Raw genomic sequence first — 23,337 nt, forward strand, 5'->3', positions numbered from 1 at the left:
TCACTCTCATTCCCTTCGCTCTTCATATGCATTCGACTGGCGGAAAGATTATATCTCTTATCTAGGGATTAAACTCCCTAAAAATCTGGCTAAACTTAATACTTTTAATGCATTTCAGACGTGGAAATCTATTCAAGGTGAGCTCCAGGCTTGGCATTCGTTCGACCTCTCTTGGATGGGCAGGATAGCCTCAGTCAAAATGATGATCCTTCCCAGGTTATGTCTTCAGAGCAGTCCCGATCGTTATCCCGCATAGTTTTTTTACACAAGTACAACACATTTTGAACGACTTTATTAATAACGGGGGGAGGTCGAGGGTTTCGAGACAAGTTTTTTTACACCGCGTTTTAAAGGTGGTCTGGGGGCGCCCAATATTGAGGCGTACTATAGGGCCTCTATCTTATCCCAGGCGGTTCTTTCACTCCAGGGAGGATATTCCTAGTTGGATGCCTCTAGAAAACTCCATGTTAGCCCCACTTTCAGTGAGTCAACTCCTATGGGTACCCTCTCGTCTTCACCCTATACTTCCCCCTCTTCCTCCCACCACTACATGCACGTTCCATGTCTGGTCTGCAGTGTCGCGGTTCCTGCCTGCCTTATCCTCCATCACGAAGGCCACTCCGCTAACTTCACTCATGTGCCTCATCCCAGACCTAGACATACACAATTGGAATTTTTCGCATCCCCTTCGTATTGGAGACTTATTCCATCAACAGGACATGTGTACATTCACTGACATCCAGACACGATTGTCCATTCCGTCACGCGATTTTTATAAATATCTTCAAATTAGGCATCTACTAACCTCCCGCTCTAAATCTCCCCTAGTTGATATTGTTTCATCTCATCCTATAGTTTGATTATGCGGTAGATCCTCTCCGAAAAGAGGTATGTTGTCTATTTGCTATTCTGCACTCATCTCCCGTATGTAGGACCACAAGCTTCCTCATATGTTTGCCTGGGAGAAGGAACTTGGTTCTTCCTTTCCGCTGGAAAGGTGGCTGGCATCTGAGGAGGCTATGAGGGGAGTCACACACTGCACTAACCACCTCGAACTGCAGAAAAAAATTGTTTGCAGGTGGTATCTCACTCCGCTTCGCCTTTCCCATTTATTTCCTTCCAGTTCCCCTACGTGTTGGAAGGGATGCCAGGATGTTGGCTCTATGCTACATGTCTGGTGGTCGTGCCCCCCTATTATGCCTACCTGGCAAAAAATATTTACGTTCATCTCCTCATTGGGTGTGCGCCTTCCTCTCGAACCTGAGATAGCTATTTTACATATGTTCCCAGACTATGTGGATTCTCCCTCCCGTAAACTTATTATCCATATTTTTTTGGCCATGAAATCCCTCATAGCTCGTAATTGGAAATCTCCTACTACACCTCAGGTGTCGGACATTCACGTAATACTGGAGAGAGTCCATGTTATGGAAAAATTTTCTTTTATTAATGAGCTACAGCTTCCTTTGTACGATAAAATATAGTCCCCTTGGCTCCAATACAGGTCGGAATACAGGTTGGCGTCATTTGATGGGGTTTGCTGTGGAGAGTCGCGTCCAGCCTGCAATATTTTGTATAATTTCTTTATTGTGTGTATTGACGAAACTGTATCATGATTTGGTGGCCAACATCTGCCTGCCGCTAGTGCCTCTCTCGATCCGCATTTGTCATGCTCCTTTATTGTGTACACCTTATCTGCATATCACTCGAACGCACCACCTGCCATTGGGACGTTTTCTTTTCTTTTTATTTTTTTTTCCTTTTTCAGTTTTTGACTGCTGTCTTATGTTTCCAACATGGTTCTATTTTCTTCATATGTGGGATAGCGCCGTCTTCTCGCTCGTTACAATGTACCGATTACTTTTCTGTACTCGCAATATCTGCTTGATTTCACCGATCTGTTCCATCGACCTTGTGTCGCGAGTGCTATGTTGCAACCACTTCGCTTTCCATGCATTTTGGTATGAAACAAACAACTGTAAAATAATAAAAATCTTAAGTTCAAAAAAAATTGTGTGTGTGTATTATTATTTTATATTCCTTTGGTATGTAGCCTTCTGCTTTCCCTCCTCCAGTGTGAGGATTCATGGACTGTTGTACAAAAGCAAGCATAGGGGTTTAATTTGAGTGAATTTGCAGCTCTGGACAAGATAGTCCTGGCTATTTGTGGATTGTTGCTATAACAGACCACCTCAATATCAGAAGCACGTCTATGGCAGAGACCTGATTTAAACTCCTTGACTTTGCTATACATTCTAATTGCCGAATTATTAATACGTTTCTGCAGCGTAAAGAGCTTGGCTGGCCCTGTGTAATGCATAGATAAGTCAATGAGATGTCGCTGAAAAATCCCTGACCATTTAATTATGCACTATACAGGAGAAGCAGTATGGGCAATATGGACTCTCCTGTCAACCCTATTTCCAGGGAATACTCTCCAATTAAGGAAGTGACTGCTGGAGACTTTCTCCCGCTTGATGAGCCAAGACAGGCTTATCTTAGTCAAGCAGCAGCTGCCCCTCAGCCCTAGCCACCTGAATGGTGGTTGGTGTCACTTGTCCAGGGCTGACCAATCAGAGAGAGGGGAACCTGGGCCAGCTGCTGATTGGTTGCTAGAGTCAGCTGACTAGGCTCAGCCAATCAGGGGCTGCCCCTCAGCCCTAGCCTCCCAATCAGAGAGGGAGGCAAGATGGTCCGTAGTTGGGCAAGCATTTGCAAAACCACCATTATGTGTGGCCACAGAGTGTGGAACCAGCCTTTGAGTGAGCCTTTCAACGAGTGAGTATGAACATGTAGGTTTATTTTTATTAAGTACCAACACAGTCTGCGCAGCACTCTCTCCATGTCGCCCTTCTGTCCCTTCCTCCCATCAAACAGTTCTGCTGCTCATAGACCCCCCTCTTCCTCTTGTTCCCTTGATACAACTGTTTCTTTGCCTCCCTGTTTCATTCATCTTTTGTATGCTTCTCTCTTTGCTTAATTCTGTATGTTTTGCGACCACCCCCCCTAAATAATTCAGTCATCTGCTTCAGTCCTCTAATACCTCGCCGCCTAGAAGGTTTAAGGAAGACGCTCTCTTTTGCCACTTGTTTCACCAATCGTTACTTTTACCAACCCATACTGACCGCCCCTTGCCCATTCTCCCCTCCTTATTTAACATAGCATTGCCAATTTAGTAACATCCCCTCCCTCTCTGTCCTTTCTTTCTTCCATTAACGGTCTGATCTCAGTGGCCATGTTACAGCTAAATGCACTACCAGCCTAAAATTATCAGGTCCCTTACCCTTGTTAAAATCTTTGATTCCATAGGAACCATTCAGCCCATCTAGTCTGCCCATGTAAACACTCTGACCTTAATCCAAGTCCTTGATCTCGTTTTAGAGTTGGAGGCCTGCTGCGGAAGCTACATGGACACCACATATGGCTGAAAATATGAAAAAAAAATATTTTTTTTTTTAAAAACACTCAAAACATTTAGGAAATAATTCCTTTAGCATCTCAAATAACATCCAAGTTAAAAGGAAAGGTTTTGGACGCCTGCTATGGAAGCTACATAGGACACATCCTCTTTACTGGATAAACAGTTGTCAGTGGTCCAAGCGAAAAATAGAGCAGTACTTTTTGTCACCACTGAGAGGTACAGAAATGACTACAGAATTAAGTTTGTATCATAATATGGTGTTTTTTCCATGAAGATCCGGAAGATCATTAATAAAAATTGGAATATTCTGTCTTCCAGTTATCCAGTTGTTCCCGGGTTTGGCCAAAAACCATTTATGGCGTTTAAGAGATGCCCTTCACTAAAGGATAAATTCGTACACACTCAGCTTTCTGTGGGACCCTCTACTTTGACATCTAAGGTTGGGAATTTTCCCTTTAATTGTAGTGCTTGTCACTCGATGATACAGGGCTCTGTTGTGCATCATCCACATGGAGGAAGAAAATACACTGTTAATCAGTATGTGACATGTAACGCTTCTTATGTGGTATATCTCCTGAAATGTCCTTGTGGTCTTTTGTATGTTGGGCAGACTACTCAGAGAATGAGAGAGAGATTTTCAAAGCATAAGTCTACCATCAGGACTGGGTTACTTGAATTACCAGTCCTGGCTCGTTTCTGAAATATCAGATTATTCAACAGATTCCAGAAAATTTAAGAAGGGGAGATCGACATAAAAAACTGCTTTACCGCGAAGCATTTTGGATTAGAGAGCTGAATACTCTTAGTCCAAAAGGGTTAAATTTTGATTATGATGTGACATCTCTCATTTGAATAGTGATGAGTTTTATATTTTTTAGTGAACCTTTGACATTTTTGATAGTAATTAACCTTTTTATGTTTTTCGCAGATTCTTTGAAAATTGGTGCTGGTTCACTTTTAGAACTTCACACACTCATCTTCGAGCAATAATATGCAGGTGTTCTACTTTTCCATTTAGTATTAAGATTTCTTATACAGTTTTATTGAAACAAATTTATAAGTTTTAATTTTATACACTTGCCAAATTTGGTTCACTTTAATACACTGTCACTTTAAATGTGTAACATAGTACACATTATCACTTTATATGTATGATGTAATATAGGGATATTAAGAGGTATAAGAGGACACATGTCTAGCTATTTATACTTGTCTTTGACATGATTTTTACACTTTCATATATATGTGATTTAATATCATTTTCCAATATTTTTTTGTAGACAATATTATCCTCATTAATTAATTAATTAAACTGCACTTTTTTACTTTTTTAAATTCAGATGCTTAATATTTTAATACACTTAAATTTGCACTTTGTTCAGAATATGGACTAATTTGGGTATAGGGCAGTATGCTATGTGCTTAATACTTTAATTGCATATTTGCTTGTAGTATTTCTTTTTCTTTTTTTCTCCCCATTTTACTTTATTGCAGTGGCTCTTTAATCTTATTAAATGATTGTGTCTAGATTATATGTACTTGGTCGTCCTGATGACCGTTCTGCCGATACACCTTCTTCCCCTTTTTGGGAGATTTGATGACATATGTTTTTAGGCAATACCATCCCGAATGTGCCTGATCTTGTCTGATCTCAGAAGCTAAGCAGGATTGGAACTGGTTAGCACCTGGATGGGAGACCGCCTGGGAATATCTAATCTTTTTGGTTTTTTTGGCGTGATGTCATCATGCAATCATATGGTTTGGTCTGGTCACATGATCAGAAATTGGCAGAAGGGCAACAGGAAGAGATTAAGCTATGGAGACACAAGGTATTTACTTAGGATTTGATTAATATGTGCTATTAATGTCTGATTATTTGTCATATACTGTATAATGTAGATGTAGACATTTTAATTTTTTGATGTTTTTAAATTACTTGCTGATTGTTTTTTTAAATAAGATAAGTAATTATCACTAATTGTTTGCATTACTTGGTGTGACTTTTTACTGAACCTGATTGGATTGTATAGAATTATACTCAATACTTAAGGGTGTGATTTGGAGTGAAGTGTTAGCTTGACAAAGGCCCTGTTTGGCCGAAACTTTGCTTTTGTTTGTTCTCGCTTAATAAAGTGTCCTAAAGTGTCTGGGACACCAGATATGGCTGAAAATCTGAAAAAACTTAGACCCCGGACCTTAAGATTTTGCCAAAAAAATAAATTTTTAAAAAAACGCTCAAAACCTTTAGGAAATAATTCCTTTAGCATCCAGCATAACATCCTAGTTAAAAGGAATGGTATTGGAGGCCTGCTGTGGAAGCTACATGGGACACCAGATATGGCTGAAAATATGAAAAAACTTAGACCGCGGACCTTAAGTTTTTGCCAAAAAATGAAAATTTTTTAAAACACTTGAAACCTTTAGGAAATTATTCCTTTAGCATCCAGCATAACATCCTAGTTAAAAGGAATGGTATTGGAGGCGTGCTGTGGAAGCTACATGGGACACCAGATATGGCTGAAAATATGAAAAAACTTAGACCGCGGACCTTAAGTTTTTGCCAAAAAATGAAAAATTTTAAAAACACTCAAAACCTTTAGGAAATTATTCCTTTAGCATCCAGCATAACATCCTAGTTAAAAGGAATGGTATTGGAGGCGTGCTGTGGAAGCTACATGGGACACCAGATATGGCTGAAAATATGAAAAAACTTAGACCTTAAGTTTTTGCCAAAAAATGAAAAATTTTAAAAACACTCAAAACCTTTAGGAAATTATTCCTTTAGCACCCAGCATAACATCTTAGTTAAAAGGAATGGTATTGGAGGCCTGCTGCGGAAGCTACATGGGACACCAGATATGGCTGAAAATAGGAAAAAAGTTAGACCGCGGACCTTAAGTTTTTGCCAAAAAATGAAAAATTTTAAAAACACTCAAAACCTTTAGGAAATTATTCCTTTAGCATCCAGCATAACATCCTAGTTAAAAGCAATGGTATTGGAGGCCTGCTGTGGAAGCTACATGGGACACCAGATATGGCTGAAAATATGAAAAAACTTAGACCGCGGACCTTAAGTTTTTGCCAAAAAATGAAAAATTTTAAAAATACTCAAAACCTTTAGGAAATTATTCCTTTAGCATCCAGCATAACATCCTAGTTAAAAGGAATGGTATTGGAGGCCTGCTGCGGAAGCTACATGGGACACCAGATATGGCTGAAAATAGGAAAAAACTTAGACCGCGGACCTTAAGTTTTTAACAAAAAATGAAAAATTTTAAAAACACTCAAAACCTTTAGGAAATTATTCCTTTAGCATCCAGCATAACATCCTAGTTAAAAGGAATGGTATTGGAGGCCTGCTGCGGAAGCTACATGGGACACCAGATATGGCTGAAAATATGAAAAAACTTAGACCGCGGACCTTAAGTTTTTGCCAAAAAATGAAAAATTTTAAAAACGCTCAAAACCTTTAGGAAATATATCCTTTAGCATCCAGCATAACATCCTAGTTAAAAGGAATGGTATTGGAGGCCTGCTGCGGAAGCTACATGGGACACCAGATATGGCTGAAAATAGGAAAAAACTTAGACCGCGGACCTTAAGTTTTTGCCAAAAAATGAAACATTTTAAAAACACTCAAAACCTTTAGGAAATTATTCCTTTAGCATCCAGCATAACATCCTAGTTAAAAGGAATGGTATTGGAGGCCTGCTGTGGAAGCTACATGGGACACCAGATATGGCTGAAAATCTGAAAAAACTTAGACCACGGACCTTAAGTTTTTGCCAAAAAATGAAAAATTTTAAAAACACTCAAAACCTTTAGGAAATTATTCCTTTAGCATCCAGCATAACATCCTAGTTAAAAGGAATGTTACTGGAGGCCTGCTGCGGAAGCTACATGGGACACCCTATATGGCTGAAAATATGAAAAAACTTAGACCGCGGACCTTAAGTTTTTCCCAACAAATGAAAAAATTTAAAAACACTCAAAACCTTTAGGAAATTATTCCTTTAGCATCCAACATAACATCCTAGTTAAAAGGAATGGTATTGGAGGCCTGCTGTGGAAGCTACATGGGACACCAGATATGGCTGAAAATCTGAAAAAACTTAGACCGCGGACCTTAAGTTTTTGCCAAAAAATGAAAAATTTTAAAAACACTCAAAACCTTTAGGAAATTATTCCTTTAGCATCCAGCATAACATCCTAGTTAAAAGGAATGGTATTGGAGGCCTGCTGTGGAAGCTACATGGGACACCAGATATGGCTGAAAATAGGAAAAAACTTAGACAGCGGACCTTAAGTTTTTGCCAAAAAATGAAAAATTTTAAAAACACTCAAAACCTTTAGGAAATTATTCCTTTAGCATCCATCATAACATCCTAGTTAAAAGGAATGGTATTGGAGGCCTGCTGCGGAAGCTACATGGGACGCCAGATATGGCTGAAAATAGGAAAAACCTTAGACCACGGACCTTAAGTTTTTGCCAAAAAATGAAAAATTTTAAAAACACTCAAAACCTTTAGGAAATTATTCCTTTAGCATCCAGCATAACATCCTAGTTAAAAGGAATGGTATTGGAGGCCTGCTGCGGAAGCTACATGGGACACCAGATATGGCTGAAAATATGAAAAACTTAGACCGCGGACCTTAAGTTTTTACCAAAAAATTAAAAATTTTAAAAACACTCAAAACCTTTAGGAAATTATTCCTTTAGCATCCAGCATAACATCCTAGTTAAAAGGAATGTTACTGGAGGCCTGCTGCGGAAGCTACATGGGACACCAGATATGGCTGAAAATATGAAAAAAACTTAGACCGCGGACCTTAAGTTTTTGCCAAAAAATGAAAAATTTTAAAAACACTCAAAACCTTAAGGAAATTATTCCATTAGCATCCAGCATAACATCCTAGTTAAAAGGAATGGTATTGGAGGCCTGCTGCGGAAGCTACATGGGACACCAGATATGGCTGAAAATATGAAAAAACTTAGACCGCGGACCTTAAGTTTTGCCAAAAAATGAAAAATTTTAAAACCACTCAAAACCTTTAGGAAATTATTCCTTTAGCATCCAGCATAACATCCTAGTTAAAAGGAATGGTATTGGAGGCCTGCTGCGGAAGCTACATGGGACACCAGATATGGCTGAAAATAGGAAAAAACTTAGACCGCGGACCTTAAGTTTTTGCCAAAAAATGAAAAATTTTAAAAACACTCAAAACCTTTAGGAAATTATTCCTTTAGCATCCAGCATAACATCCTAGTTAAAAGGAATGGTATTGGAGGCCTGCTGCGGAAGCTACATGGGACACGAGATATGGCTGAAAATCTGAAAAAACTTAGACCGCGGACCTTAAGTTTTTGCCAAAAAATGAAAAATTTTAAAAACACTCAAAAACTTTAGGAAATTATTCCTTTAGCATCCAGCATAACATCCTAGTTAAAAGCAATGGTATTGGAGGCCTGCTGCGGAAGCTACATGGGACACCAGATATGCCTGAAAATATAAAAAACTTAGACCGCAGACCTTAAGTTTTTGCCAAAAAATGAAAAATTTTAAAAACACTCAAAACCTTTAGGAAATTATTCCTTTAGCATCCAGCATAACATCCTAGTTAAAAGGAATGGTATTGGAGGCCTGCTGCGGAAGCTACATGGGACACCAGATATGGCTGAAAATCTGAAAAAACTTAGACCGCGGACCTTAAGTTTTTGCCAAAAAATGAAAAATTTTAAAAACACTCAAAACCTTTAGGAAATTATTCCTTTAGCATCCAGCATAACATCCTAGTTAAAAGGAATGGTATTGGAGGCCTGCTGTGGAAGCTACATGGGACACCAGATATGGCTGAAAATAGGAAAAAACTTAGACCGCGGACCTTAAGTTTTTGCCAAAAAATGAAAAATTTTAAAAACACTCAAAAACTTTAGGAAATTATTCCTTTAGCATCCAGCATAACATCCTAGTTAAAAGCAATGGTATTGGAGGCCTGCTGTGGAAGCTACATGGGACACCAGATATGGCTGAAAATAGGAAAAACCTTAAGTTTTTGCCAAAAAATGAAAAATTTTAAAAACACTCAAAACCTTTAGGAAATTATTCCTTTAGCATCCAGCATAACATCCTAGTTAAAAGGAATGGTATTGGAGGCCTGCTGTGGAAGCTACATGGGACACCAGATATGGCTGAAAATAGGAAAAAACTTAGACCGCGGACCTTAAGTTTTTGCCAAAAAATGAAAAATTTTAAAAACACTCAAAACCTTTAGGAAATTATTCCTTTAGCATCCATCATAACATCCTAGTTAAAAGGAATGGTATTGGAGGCCTGCTGCGGAAGCTACATGGGACGCCAGATATGGCTGAAAATAGGAAAAACCTTAGACCGCGGACCTTAAGTTTTTGCCAAAAAATGAAAAATTTTAAAAACACTCAAAACCTTTAGGAAATTATTCCATTAGCATCCAGCATAACATCCTAGTTAAAAGGAATGCGGAAGCTACATGGGACACCAGATATGGCTGAAAATATGAAAAAACTTAGACCGCGGACCTTAAGTTTTGCCAAAAAATGAAAAATTTTAAAACCACTCAAAACCTTTAGGAAATTATTCCTTTAGCATCCAGCATAACATCCTAGTTAAAAGGAATGGTATTGGAGGCCTGCTGCGGAAGCTACATGGGACACCAGATATGGCTGAAAATAGGAAAAAACTTAGACCGCGGACCTTAAGTTTTTACCAAAAAAATAAAAGGAATGGTATTGGAGGCCTGCTGCGGAAGCTACATGGGACAACAGATATGGCTGAAAATCTGAAAAAACTTAGACCGCGGACCTTAAGTTTTTGCCAAAAAATGAAAAATTTTAAAAACACTCAAAAACTTTAGGAAATTATTCCTTTAGCATCCAGCATAACATCCTAGTTAAAAGCAATGGTATTGGAGGCCTGCTGTGGAAGCTACATGGGACACCAGATATGGCTGAAAATATGAAAAAACTTAGACCGCGGACCTTAAGTTTTTACCAAAAAATGAAAAATTTTAAAAACACTCAAAACCTTTAGGAAATTATTCCTTTAGCATCCAGCATAACATCCTAGTTAAAAGGAATGGTATTGGAGGCCTGCTGTGGAAGCTACATGGGACACCAGATATGGCTGAAAATATGAAAAAACTTAGACCGCGAACCTTAAGTTTTTGCCAAAAAATGAAAAATTTTAAAAACACTCAAAACCTTTAGGAAATTATTCCTTTAGCATCCAGCATAACATCCTAGTTAAAAGGAATGGTATTGGAGGCCTGCTGTGGAAGCTACATGGGACACCAGATATGGCTGAAAATCTGAAAAAACTTAGACCGCGGACCTTAAGTTTTTGCCAAAAAATGAAAAATTTTAAAAACACTCAAAACCTTTAGGAAATTATTCCTTTAGCATCCAGCATAACATCCTAGTTAAAAGGAATGGTATTGGAGGCCTGCTGCGGAAGCTACATGGGACACCAGATATGGCTGAAAATAGGAAAAAACTTAGACCGCGGACCTTAAGTTTTTGCCAAAAAATGAAAAATTTTAAAAACACTCAAAACCTTTAGGAAATTATTCCTTTAGCATCCAGCATAACATCCTAGTTAAAAGCAATGGTATTGGAGGCCTGCTGTGGAAGCTACATGGGACACCAGATATGGCTGAAAATAGGAAAAACCTTAAGTTTTTGCCAAAAAATGAAAAATTTTAAAAACACTCAAAACCTTTAGGAAATTATTCCTTTAGCATCCAGCATAACATCCTAGTTAAAAGGAATGGTATTGGAGGCCTGCTGCGGAAGCTACATGGGACACCAGATATGGCTGAAAATAGGAAAAAACTTAGACCGCGGACCTTAAGTTTTTGCCAAAAAATGAAAAATTTTAAAAACACTCAAAACCTTTAGGAAATTATTCCTTTAGCATCCAGCATAACATCCTAGTTAAAAGGAATGGTATTGGAGGCCTGCTGCGGAAGCTACATGGGACACCAGATATGGCTGAAAATATGAAAAAACTTAGACCGCGGACCTTAAGTTTTTGCCAAAAAATGAAAAATTTTAAAAACACTCAAAACCTTTAGGAAATTATTCCTTTAGCATCCAGCATAACATCCTAGTTAAAAGGAATGGTATTGGAGGCCTGCTGCGGAAGCTACATGGGACACCAGATATGGCTGAAAATATGAAAAAACTTAGACCGCGGACCTTAAGTTTTTCCCAACAAATGAAAAAATTTAAAAACACTCAAAACCTTTAGGAAATTATTCCTTTAGCATCCAGCATAACATCCTAGTTAAAAGGAATGGTATTGGAGGCCTGCTGTGGAAGCTACATGGGACACCAGATATGGCTGAAAATCTGAAAAAACTTAGACCGCGGACCTTAAGTTTTTGCCAAAAAATGAAAAATTTTAAAAACACTCAAAACCTTTAGGAAATTATTCCTTTAGCATCCAGCATAACATCCTCGTTAAAAGGAATGGTATTGGAGGCCTGCTGTGGAAGCTACATGGGACACCAGATATGGCTGAAAATAGGAAAAAACTTAGACCGCGGACCTTAAGTTTTTGCCAAAAAATGAAAAATTTTAAAAACACTCAAAACCTTTAGGAAATTATTCCTTTAGCATCCAGCATAACATCCTAGTTAAAAGGAATGGTATTGGAGGCCTGCTGCGGAAGCTACATGGGACACCAGATATGGCTGAAAATAGGAAAAAACTTAGACCGCGGACCTTAAGTTTTTGCCAAAAAATGAAAAATTTTAAAAACACTCAAAACCTTTAGGAAATTATTTCTTTAGCATCCAGCATAACATCCTAGTTAAAAGGAATGGTATTGGAGGCCTGCTGCGGAAGCTACATGGGACACCAGATATGGCTGAAAATAGGAAAAAACTTAGACCGCGGACCTTAAGTTTTTGCCAAAAAATGAAAAATTTTAAAAACACTCAAAACCTTTAGGAAATTATTCCTTTAGCATCCAGCATAACATCCTAGTTAAAAGCAATGGTATTGGAGGCCTGCTGTGGAAGCTACATGGGACACCAGATATGGCTGAAAATAGGAAAAACCTTAAGTTTTTGCCAAAAAATGAAAAATTTTAAAAACACTCAAAACCTTTAGGAAATTATTCCTTTAGCATCCAGCATAACATCCTAGTTAAAAGGAATGGTATTGGAGGCCTGCTGCGGAAGCTACATGGGACACCAGATATGGCTGAAAATAGGAAAAAACTTAGACCGCGGACCTTAAGTTTTTGCCAAAAAATGAAAAATTTTAAAAACACTCAAAACCTTTAGGAAATTATTCCTTTAGCATCCAGCATAACATCCTAGTTAAAAGGAATGGTATTGGAGGCCTGCTGCGGAAGCTACATGGGACACCAGATATGGCTGAAAATATGAAAAAACTTAGACCGCGGACCTTAAGTTTTTGCCAAAAAATGAAAAATTTTAAAAACACTCAAAACCTTTAGGAAATTATTCCTTTAGCATCCAGCATAACATCCTAGTTAAAAGGAATGGTATTGGAGGCCTGCTGCGGAAGCTACATGGGACACCAGATATGGCTGAAAATATGAAAAAACTTAGACCGCGGACCTTAAGTTTTTCCCAACAAATGAAAAAATTTAAAAACACTCAAAACCTTTAGGAAATTATTCCTTTAGCATCCAGCATAACATCCTAGTTAAAAGGAATGGTATTGGAGGCCTGCTGTGGAAGCTACATGGGACACCAGATATGGCTGAAAATCTGAAAAAACTTAGACCGCGGACCTTAAGTTTTTGCCAAAAAATGAAAAATTTTAAAAACACTCAAAACCTTTAGGAAATTATTCCTTTAGCATCCAGCATAACATCCTCGTTAAAAGGAATGGTATTGGAGGCCTGCTGTGGAAGCTACATGGGACACCAGATATGGCTGAAAATAGGAAAAAACTTAGACCGCGGACCTTAAGTTTTTGCCAAAAAATGAAAAATTTTAAAAACACTCAAAACCTTTAGGAAATTATTCCTTTAGCATCCAGCATAACATCCTAGTTAAAAGGAATGGTATTGGAGGCCTGCTGCGGAAGCTACATGGGACACCAGATATGGCTGAAAATAGGAAAAAACTTAGACCGCGGACCTTAAGTTTTTGCCAAAAAATGAAAAATTTTAAAAACACTCAAAACCTTTAGGAAATTATTTCTTTAGCATCCAGCATAACATCCTAGTTAAAAGGAATGGTATTGGAGGCCTGCTGCGGAAGCTACATGGGACACCAGATATGGCTGAAAATATGAAAAAACTTAGACCGCGGACCTTAAGTTTTTACCAAAAAATGAAAAATTTTAAAAACACTCAAAACCATTAGGAAATTATTCCTTTAGCATCCAGCATAACATCCTAGTTAAAAGGAATGTTACTGGAGGCCTGCTGCGGAAGCTACATGGGACACCAGATATGGCTGAAAATAGGAAAAAACTTAGACCGCGGACCTTAAGTTTTTGCCAAAAAATGAAAAATTTTAAAAACACTCAAAACCTTTAGGAAATTATTCCTTTAGCATCCAGCATAACATCCTAGTTAAAAGGAATGGTATTGGAGGCCTGCTGCGGAAGCTACATGGGACACCAGATATGGCTGAAAATATGAAAAAACTTAGACCGCGGACCTTAAGTTTTTGCCAAAAAATGAAAAATTTTAAAAACACTCAAAACCTTTAGGAAATTATTCCTTTAGCATCCAGCATAACATCCTACTTAAAAGGAATGGTATTGGAGGCCTGCTGCGGAAGCTACATGGGACACCAGATATGGCTGGAAATGTGAAAAAACTTAGACCACGGACCTTAAGAATTTGCCAAAAAATGAAAAATTTTAAAAACACTCAAAACCTTTAGGAAATAATTCCTTCAGCATTCAGCATAACATCCTAGTTAAACGGAATGGTATTGGAGGCCTGCTGTGGAAGCTACATGGGACACCAGATATGGCTGAAAATATGAAAAACCTTAGACCGCGGACCTTAAGATTTTGATGTCCCCAGCTGTCACAATCCTCACAATAACTCCATGACAAATATCCTGGCACTTGTAAGCCTACTCTCCTTCCAAGACGCTTATAGGAGAAGGTAACGTGCACACGTTTCCAGAGGTGCCTCGGGAATTATCTCCAATTAACAGATACCCAACATAATCCACAGGGACATCAAATGGGACGAGTCGATAGTCGGCTCTTTGGGTTTACGTGTACAGCAGGGAGGGTAAAAAGCATTTTTACTTTTCACTTGGGAGTTGTAATCTTTGACCCTTTTTCATTATATTTTCCCAAACTTCTGCAATGCCACAAACTAGCGGTTTATGACCTGTCTGCAATCCCTGTCTGCCTGTCCCATGATATCTCTAAATCTGTGAGTGTTTTATTAGCGTTTGACTCGAAGTGGGTTATAATCTCCACTTCCTCCCGCTGTATACCAAAAATAACGAGATCCCTCCTAGCGTTCTCCATTCCGTCCTAGCATTCCCCATCCCTGTGAGCCTTCACCATCCCAACATTCTCCATCATCCATGACCACATCAGTCATGGTTCTTAAAACCCAGATAGAAATGCTGTCCTGTAGAATGGGGGATGTATAAGCGACTAATGGGTTACCTTCCATAAGTCTATACATCCCACATACTGCAGGGCAGGAATGTATCTGGGCTGGTCAGCAATATGAAAAACTTATACTTGTCCTGATGTGGCCGATGTGGTCCCTATACCAAGTAAGCATTCTCCATCCTACTATTCTCCATCCCATCCAAGCATCTTTTATCCCCTCCAAGTCTCCATCGCTCCGAGCATTCCCCATCCCCAACATTCCACATTCCACATCCCCTCCCAGCATTCTCCAGTCCCTTGTCATGCATATTGCCGCTCTTATGGAGACTCTTACTAGGGATGGAGAACCTGCATCTAGGCCGGCCACATGACTTATTTCTACTCTTACTCAGACTCCATAGCGTGAAGCCCATTAACTACACGGTTGCTTTTGTGAGGATTTAAACATATATATACCTGTATATATGTACCTGTGTCAGAGACAACCGAGTCTTCTAACCAGAGGTTGCGTTGTCTTTTGCGTTTTCAGACTGTCTCTATAGATACATAACATTCTGTCCACTAATAAACAGCATTTCTCGGTAATCAGGGCTTGACTCATTGTGGGATACTTTTTCAATGAGCCATTATTATCTACACAACGAAATATCTTGGTGGGTGCATTGTTGAAACCACAGCAGTCTCCGCTTCAGTTGCTATAAAATGAATCGCAGGATTAGAATTTGATAAAATCCATCTGGCCACTATGGTCAAGACCTTTTGCTGCAACGCATTTAAATGTGATTTTTGGCTTTTTACACAGCTGGTAACCAATGCCTATCCAATATCATTGGGGTTTATGAACAATTACTTCTGTATTTCTTTTGAATTGTGCTTTTGACCCTTACAGCTGCCTGTAGTACCGGTAGTATCTCATGCACACCAGTGACTGGTCTCCAGCGTAGAGACAGGAGCTGCCTCGAACGGTAAGCACCGGACGCACCCTCTGTTTCACCGGTGACACGCACACTCACTCACACACCCTGCCACCTAGCCCTGGGAAGTGCGGCTTCCTTCCTGTAGGAAGACCGGGTTAGACGGGGGATTATCCTATTGTGTTGTGATCTCAGCCTTACTGTCAGCATCCCTGACAGAATGGGGACACTAGACGTTTATCGATGACCGCAAATTCAGACCATTCAGGCCTTGAGCGACCCGGTGCACAGGGATCACACAGGACTTCAATCTCGCCCCATGCTTGAAATCACGCAAGCGCTTCCCTGACTGTCACACTCGTCGGCTAACCCAGAAATAACACAATGGTTTTCCTCGTCCCAGTCACAAATTTAACACCCAATATACACCATCACCTTAAAGAAAAGACCCCTTGAGTTTATTTGTACCACCAGAACTCGCCTCATCGGTACATACCCTAATAAACCCTTAGGTGGTTTCGGGGGTAGTTTATGCCTGTGACGTTAAAGGTTGCCCAAGCATTAGCATTTCAGGTTTTACCCCTGAAGTCCCTGGACATTAGTAATTACATTACAGATCTTGTCCTTCTGAAGAATCATGTATAGTCTTGTGAATGGGCCAAGAGAGGCTAAGGGGTCAGACCAGGGGTTCTCGGTGTACCCAAACACTCTGATTGCTTTCTCTGCGTTATCACAAACCAGATACGTCACGCAGTATCGGTGCCCAATACACAGGGGCCTGCTGAGATTGATTTGTTCACCATGTTCCCGTTTGTCCCCTCTCACCTTTTACATCTCTTTAAAAGGGGACTCGTCGAGCTGCATTCTGTTATTTTTGGAAGAGCCGCCGCGAGTCTGACTCTAATTAAATAGGCATGTTCGCTCCAGAGCGAAGCAGAATTGGGTTACTGGGACAGAAGGCATACCCAGCCAAACCAGAGGAACGTACAGATCTGCTTTCAGTTACTCGGCTGAGCCAGAGCTGCCAGGCGTGGAACATTATCCCGGGAGCTCGTGCATGTACCGCCAACTCGTTAACCCCTTCTGGCATCTTATATTCATACTCAAATGTTTGAAATTTGAAGTTACTGTACTAAAGGTCTTAACACGTAGTGGTGTATTAGAAAAGTTACGTTCTAGTGGTATAATGAGAGACTCCATACCAAGGAGCTTGCCGTCTAGTGGTTTCAAGGCAGATCCTTTCCCAATGGAGCTTACAGTCTAGCGGTATAATGGCCGACCCTTTCTCAAGGAGCTTACAGTCTAGCGGTGTAATGGCAGACCCTGTCCCAAGGAGCTTACAGTCTAGCGGTATAATGGGAGCCCTTGTCCCAAAAAGGTGGATATCGGGCAAGACTGCAGTCTCCTTACTATTGTTGAGTATCCCAGAATGCAGTCGGAACGGATAAACGGACCAACAATCCACAGCTGGCAGAGAGGTAATTACTACCCAGCTCACAAACATCTTGTACGCAAAGTGCAGGGCCCTGCATGTGCATTACAGGTAGGAAACGGTGTGTGTGGTACTGGGATCCAATACACATAGCTTTGCGTGTTATACAAAGAGAAGGGGCAGCCTTATCACTTCTGTGCTATACGGAGGTAGCACACATTGATCTATATGTAATACACAGACATAAGGTTACAGAAGTTCAGGTGGGAAAGGCAGAGCACTGGCGGTCCGACTCGGAGGAGGAAGAGAAGAGTATAAGGTGTGGGGGTGGCATCTACGTCTTCTGGGAGTTAATGGGGGGGGTCACAAATAGTGTTGGCTCAGGCTCTTATAAAGAATTCCATTCAGGGTGGGAAGAACGTGCTTCGAATGAGAAGAAATATGTGTATAGGGCCAGGCACCCCATACCCACCCAGAAGGACACCCACTGACTCATAGCCCCCTCAGCCCTTACTATCTACCTTTAAATGGTGCAGGAAGAGGATGTGTATCCAGTGGCCATGGCACCCCTCCTAATATTACACATCTGAGGAAGAAGCCGTGCCCTCCCTGGATTCCCACTTCTCAGGGAAGAAGACGGGAAATGGCTTTACCCGACGCAGTTTCCTGAATTGGTCACAATGCGGACGGAAGGGAGGGAGGGGACACCTCAGCACCGGGGTGGAATCACCTTCAGAACCAGTTTTGCCGTCTCCGTTACCAACGTTGTCGGGAAGAAAATCTATGAATACACCTCCGGTCACATAAAAAGCACACTGTACTTTAGTTGTCTATTGAACTCTCGCTCACTACTCTATTACCTTTCTTTCCTACACGCCCTGTAGAATCATGCTTCCGTCCTGGCATTTGTCCAACTCCACAGACTGTAAGCTCTTGGGATTAGGGGCATTCTGCTATTCTGTTCCAAAAATATGTAACATCACTACAGACCTTGGTGACAGATAGGAACCTGATATAGTGCGAGACTGCAGCCTCTATACTACAGCATCTCAGAAGGCAGCAGGAGCCTGTCCGCTTTACTGCACTATGGCTTTCTTAAGCGGATTGTAGTGGGAATTCACCCTACGCGTGCCCCGGTGACATCATGGTGTCACTATGATCACTTTATTAATGTTGCCACGTTTTGCCTTACCTATAGTTTAAGGCGTGATTAAGAAGAGCCTAGGGAATTCTATTGTGCATGAAACCTCGAATTTAGAATGATTCTGGGATATTTTTACCCTTAAATTACAGGGAAATAATAAAAAATAAAGGTTTATTTTTTTTATTTATTTTTTTTGTCCAAGCGTCTCCAGGCATAGTCTACCCTAGTCATTCCAGGTGCGCTGTATATTTGTAGGGTAGTTGGCATGCGTGACGCTCAACCAGCGGGGTGTATGTAACATAATGCAGCATCTTCTGTTTAACGGATGAAACTGACGGTTGTGAAACTTTATTGCCCCTGTGATCGCCTAAGATTATGGATACAACAGAAGGACTTCCTGAAAGAATACTTTTGTTATTCGGCTGCAGAAATGAGTTTTGACATACAGGGCGGATTACACGCATCAATGTTACTGTGCCCTAACACCAGTATTTACACAATTGCTTTTAAATAGCGACAAGATACTTCAAGTAACCCAATTAGTATTTTCGTACTCCTTCCACCAGCTGCGGACTACAACCCCCATCATATCAGCCAACCGTTGTCCGGCTAATAAATCAGATGTCAGGCTTTGTATTGCCTCCCTGGCACTCTTGGAGTGTAAGCTTCTAGGTTTTGTCCAGGCTTTGTTCACTCTTCTTTTGAATATTACTATTACCCCACTCTGCAGGTAATGATAGCCTGAGGCGGTGATACAGCTGGGGACATGTATCCAAGGAGGGGCAGGAAGCTCTTTGCTGTTTGTCAAGAAGGCAGATGTGTACACACCTGCTCCATGTCCTGATTTACCCCACTGTCAGCGTACTGAGCGGCCTCAAGTCTGTAGTCAGGGTCCGACTGGGAATGAAAACTGCCCTGGAAATAAATGAATACCAGCCCCATATTTCATGGCGCCATTTTGGGGCGTGTTTGTGTTAGAGTGACTGTAGTGCAACATTTTAGAGTGGGTTCTTATGAGGAGCAAACAGGCATCATGTATCCATGATGAGGTAGCGTGTCCATCTGCCTGTTGGCCTAAAGACATGATGTCTTAAGAGTGCACCATATTTGGTTCAAATCCCTGTGGCTCATGTGTGTCGTATAAATATCTAGTGGCATATTTGCTTTGTGTATACCTATCCTATTAGAGCAGCTGAACGTATTGTTTTAGAGTGGATACATATAAGTTTATGTGAATCAGGAGAAAGCAGGCTCATATATCAGAAGCAGCATCTGTCTACTTGGTGGTATAGCGGTAAGGTAACTTGTGTATCTTACAAAGTACTGCTGGTTCTAGTCTTACCGGCTCTCTTATGACGTTTAAGTATATATGTGTTTGTATTCATCTCTATAGTGTTAGTTTGGCTGTTAGTAATGTTTTAGAGTGAGTCAGGAGAAAGCAGAGTCATATATCCACCCCGAGAAAGCCCCACCGACTGCCTGTTGGTGTAAGGGTAAAGTGACCTGGATGCCATACCAAGGATTGCTGGTTTGAATCCCAGAGTCTCCTCTGTGGTGTTAATGCATATAAAGTGTATATATTGTTTTAGAGTAGGGGCGTATATATAAGTATATGTGAGTCAGGAGAAAGCAGGGTGGTATTTCCACGGCGAGAGAGTAGAACCAACTGCCTGGTGGTGTAAAGGTAAAGTAACCTGCATACTGTACTAAGGATCAATGGTTCGAATCTTGATGGCTCCTCTTTTGTGTTAATGCACCTAGAGTGTATCGATTGTTTTAGAGTAGGGGCGTACATATAATGACAGGGGGTAGCCTCGACTCTCGGGCTATGTCATCCTGGTTAACCCCCCAATAAAAACACGGACACCAGATGTGGGATGAATAAAGGCCACAGACGATTTATTAACGTCAATGCCACGCAACCTGTAAACATTTACGAAGGTGCATTAACACGGCAATGACCCAAATACAATAAAACACCCGAAAGCTTGCCAGGACCAACCGGGGCCAAACTGTAAGCATCACCTTATGGGAGGGCATACCATGATGCCCCTCCCCCACCTGAGGTTCCAGCAACTGCCCAGCCAGGAACCTCCCACCGACACTTTAACACCAGTGGCAATAACCACATAACACCCCCCGGCAACCTGGCAAGCTACCGCCCCCCGGCTGTGACAGAATCCTGAAACGAAACACAGAACCGGGTAGGCTGGCACAACAAAAAGCCCAGAACATTCTTACGCACCAACCTTATATACCCCCTTCACTTCCTCCCCCTCCCCGTTGAACTTTCTTTGACCCCCTGACCTAGCCCTGCTCTGCACCCCTGTCAGGGCCCCCTCCGTTCCATGCAGACTACGTGGGCATCAGTATATGTGAGTCAGGAGAAAGCAGGGTCATATATCCATGCAGAGAGGCTCACGTTGATGTGAAGACCACAGATGGCTACCTACTTTGCCTATTCTGTGTTGGATTCACCAAAAAGCATAACAACCAGATTAGAAAGACTTCTTATGCCCAGCATCAGCAAGTGCGTCAGATCCGCAAGAAGATGATGGAAATCATGACTCGTGAAGTGCAGACAAATGACTTGAGAGAAGTTGTTAACAAGCTAATTCCAGACAGTATCGGCAAAGACATTGAAAAGGCCTGCCAGTCCATCTATCCTCTACATGATGTGTATGTACGCAAAGTGAAGATGCTGAAAAAGCCAAAGTTTGAGCTGGGCAAACTTATGAAACTACATGGTGAAGGCGGTGGTGCTGGGAAGCCTGCAGGAGATGAGGCAGGCGCCAAAGTAGAGCGGGCTGATGGATATGAACCCCCACTTCAGGAATCTGTCTGAGATGCATAATCTGAATTAGAGCCTGTAAAGAAAGAAAATATATATTTATATATATATATATATATATATATATATATATATATATATAAAATGTAGATATATATATATCCACGCCGAGGACACAAAACCAGCTGCCTGGTGGTGTAAAGGTACAGTAACTTGCCTACCATACCAAGGGTTGCTGGTTCGACTCTTGCTGGCTCCTCTGTGGTGTTAATGTTTACAGAGTGTCTATGTTATTTTAGAGTAGGGGTGTATATATAAGTATATGTGAGTCAGGATAAAGCAGTGACATATTTCCACGCCGAGAGCACAAAACCAACTTCCTGGTGGTGTAAACGAAAAGTAACCTGCCTTCCCTACCAATGATTGATGGTTCGAATCCTGATGGATCTTCTGTGGTGCTTATATTGTTTTAGAATAGGGGCGTATATATAAGTATATGTGAGTCGGGAGAAAGCAGGGTCATATATCCACGGCGAGAGCGCAAAACCAACTGCCTGGTGGTGTAAAGGTTAAGTAAACTGCCTTCCGTACCAAGGATCGCTGGTTCGAATCCTGATGAATATATTGTTTTAGAATAGGGGCGTGTATATATAAGTATATGTGAGTCGGGAGAAAGCAGGGTCATATATCCACGGCGAGAAAGCGCAGTCGGCTGCTCGGTGGCGTGAAGGTATAGTTGCCTGCCTGACATACAATGGATCGCTGGTTCGAATCCTCATGATGACTTCTGTGCGTAAGTGCGCAGTGTGGCTCTGCTTGTGTGTGCTAGTGGATGGTGTTAAAGTGGCTCTGTGGCACTCTAACGTTGGACACTTACATACACATCTACAGCCTCACCTGCGTACGCATAGCTGGTTGCGGACAAGTTTGCGGGTAACACTTGAAGGTTGCACTAAGCCGTGTGTCCTCACACGCAGTGGCCGAAAACACTGGTTGCGGAAAAGGTTTCGGAATGCGTGCGCATCCGCTTGACCCGTTCATGTGCATGCACAGTAGCCCACACAGTGACTTACATGTAGAATCATCATGGCGGATACGATACCGGAGATCTGGAGTATGACGGGGCATCACCGGCAGCCACCCCTTTCCTTCTCTCTGCTTCTTTCGGGACAGAAATAAACACAATATACTCTTTGTATATTGTGAGACAAAGACCCCCTTCAGGGGGTTTTACTCACTTCAGGGGGTGTGGTCATGGGCGCATGTCCCCCACCATCCATGCAACATGTATAAAGTATAGCAACATGTATAAAGTATAACTAAAGTAACATAAATAGAGTATAAATAGAGTATAAAGGTAACATGCAATAGAGTATAAAGAAAAACAATAATTGAAACACTTAATTAACAAAGATTAACACCTTAGTAATAATATATCTAAGTGGTTTACTATACTTTGTTAATTAAGTGTTTTAATTATTGTTTTTCTTTATACTCTATTTTTTTCTTTATACTCTATTGCATGTTACCTTTATACTCTATTCATGTTACTTTACTATTCATGTTACTTTACTATTCATGTTACTTTAGTTATACTTTATACATGTTTGCTATACTTTATACATGTTGCATGGATGGTGGGGGACATGCGCCCATGACCACACCCCCGCCCATGACCACACCCCCTGAAGTGAGTAAAACCCCCTGAAGGGGGTCTTTGTCTCACAATATACAAAGAGTATATTGTGTTTATTTCTGTCCCGAAAGAAGCAGAGAGAAGGCAAAGGGGTGGCTGCCGGTGATGCCCCATCATACTCCGGATCTCCGGTATCGTTTCCGCCATGATGATTCTCCATGTAAGTCGCTGTGTGGGCTACTGTGCACGCACATGAACGGGTCAAGCGGATGCACACACATTCCGAAACCTTTTCCGCAACCAGTGTTTTTGGTCACTGCGTGCAAGGACACACGGCTTAGCGCAACCTTCAAGTGTTATCTGCAACCGGCTATGTGTATGCAGGTGA

At 41.0% G+C, this 23,337-nt stretch overlaps 1 protein-coding gene across 1 annotated transcript; it reads left to right on the forward strand.

Annotated features, from left to right (window-relative positions):
* Positions 1-17,375: 17,375 nt before the first annotated feature.
* On the forward strand, positions 17,376-21,405 carry LOC128505128 (40S ribosomal protein S3a-like). Its single transcript, XM_053475427.1, has 2 exons — positions 17,376-17,424; positions 20,907-21,405. Exons 1-2 carry the CDS (start codon positions 17,376-17,378, stop codon positions 21,365-21,367), a joined length of 510 nt encoding a protein of 169 aa, XP_053331402.1. The 3' UTR covers positions 21,368-21,405.
* The last annotated feature ends 1,932 nt before the right edge of the window (positions 21,406-23,337 follow it).

Source organism: Spea bombifrons, chromosome 9 (genome assembly GCF_027358695.1).
Source record: "Spea bombifrons isolate aSpeBom1 chromosome 9, aSpeBom1.2.pri, whole genome shotgun sequence".
NCBI lineage: Eukaryota > Metazoa > Chordata > Amphibia > Anura > Pelobatidae > Spea > Spea bombifrons.

What these genes read in the sequence shown, in the direction of transcription:
- LOC128505128 (XM_053475427.1), top strand. Translation starts at nt 17,376, where the DNA reads ATGCAGTCGGAACGGATAAACGGACCAACAATCCACAGCTGGCAGAGA. An exon ending in AATCCACAGCTGGCAGAGAG is followed by an intron (nt 17,425 to 20,906) that starts GTAATTACTACC and finishes TATGTGAGTCAG; the next exon opens with GAGAAAGCAGGGTCATATAT.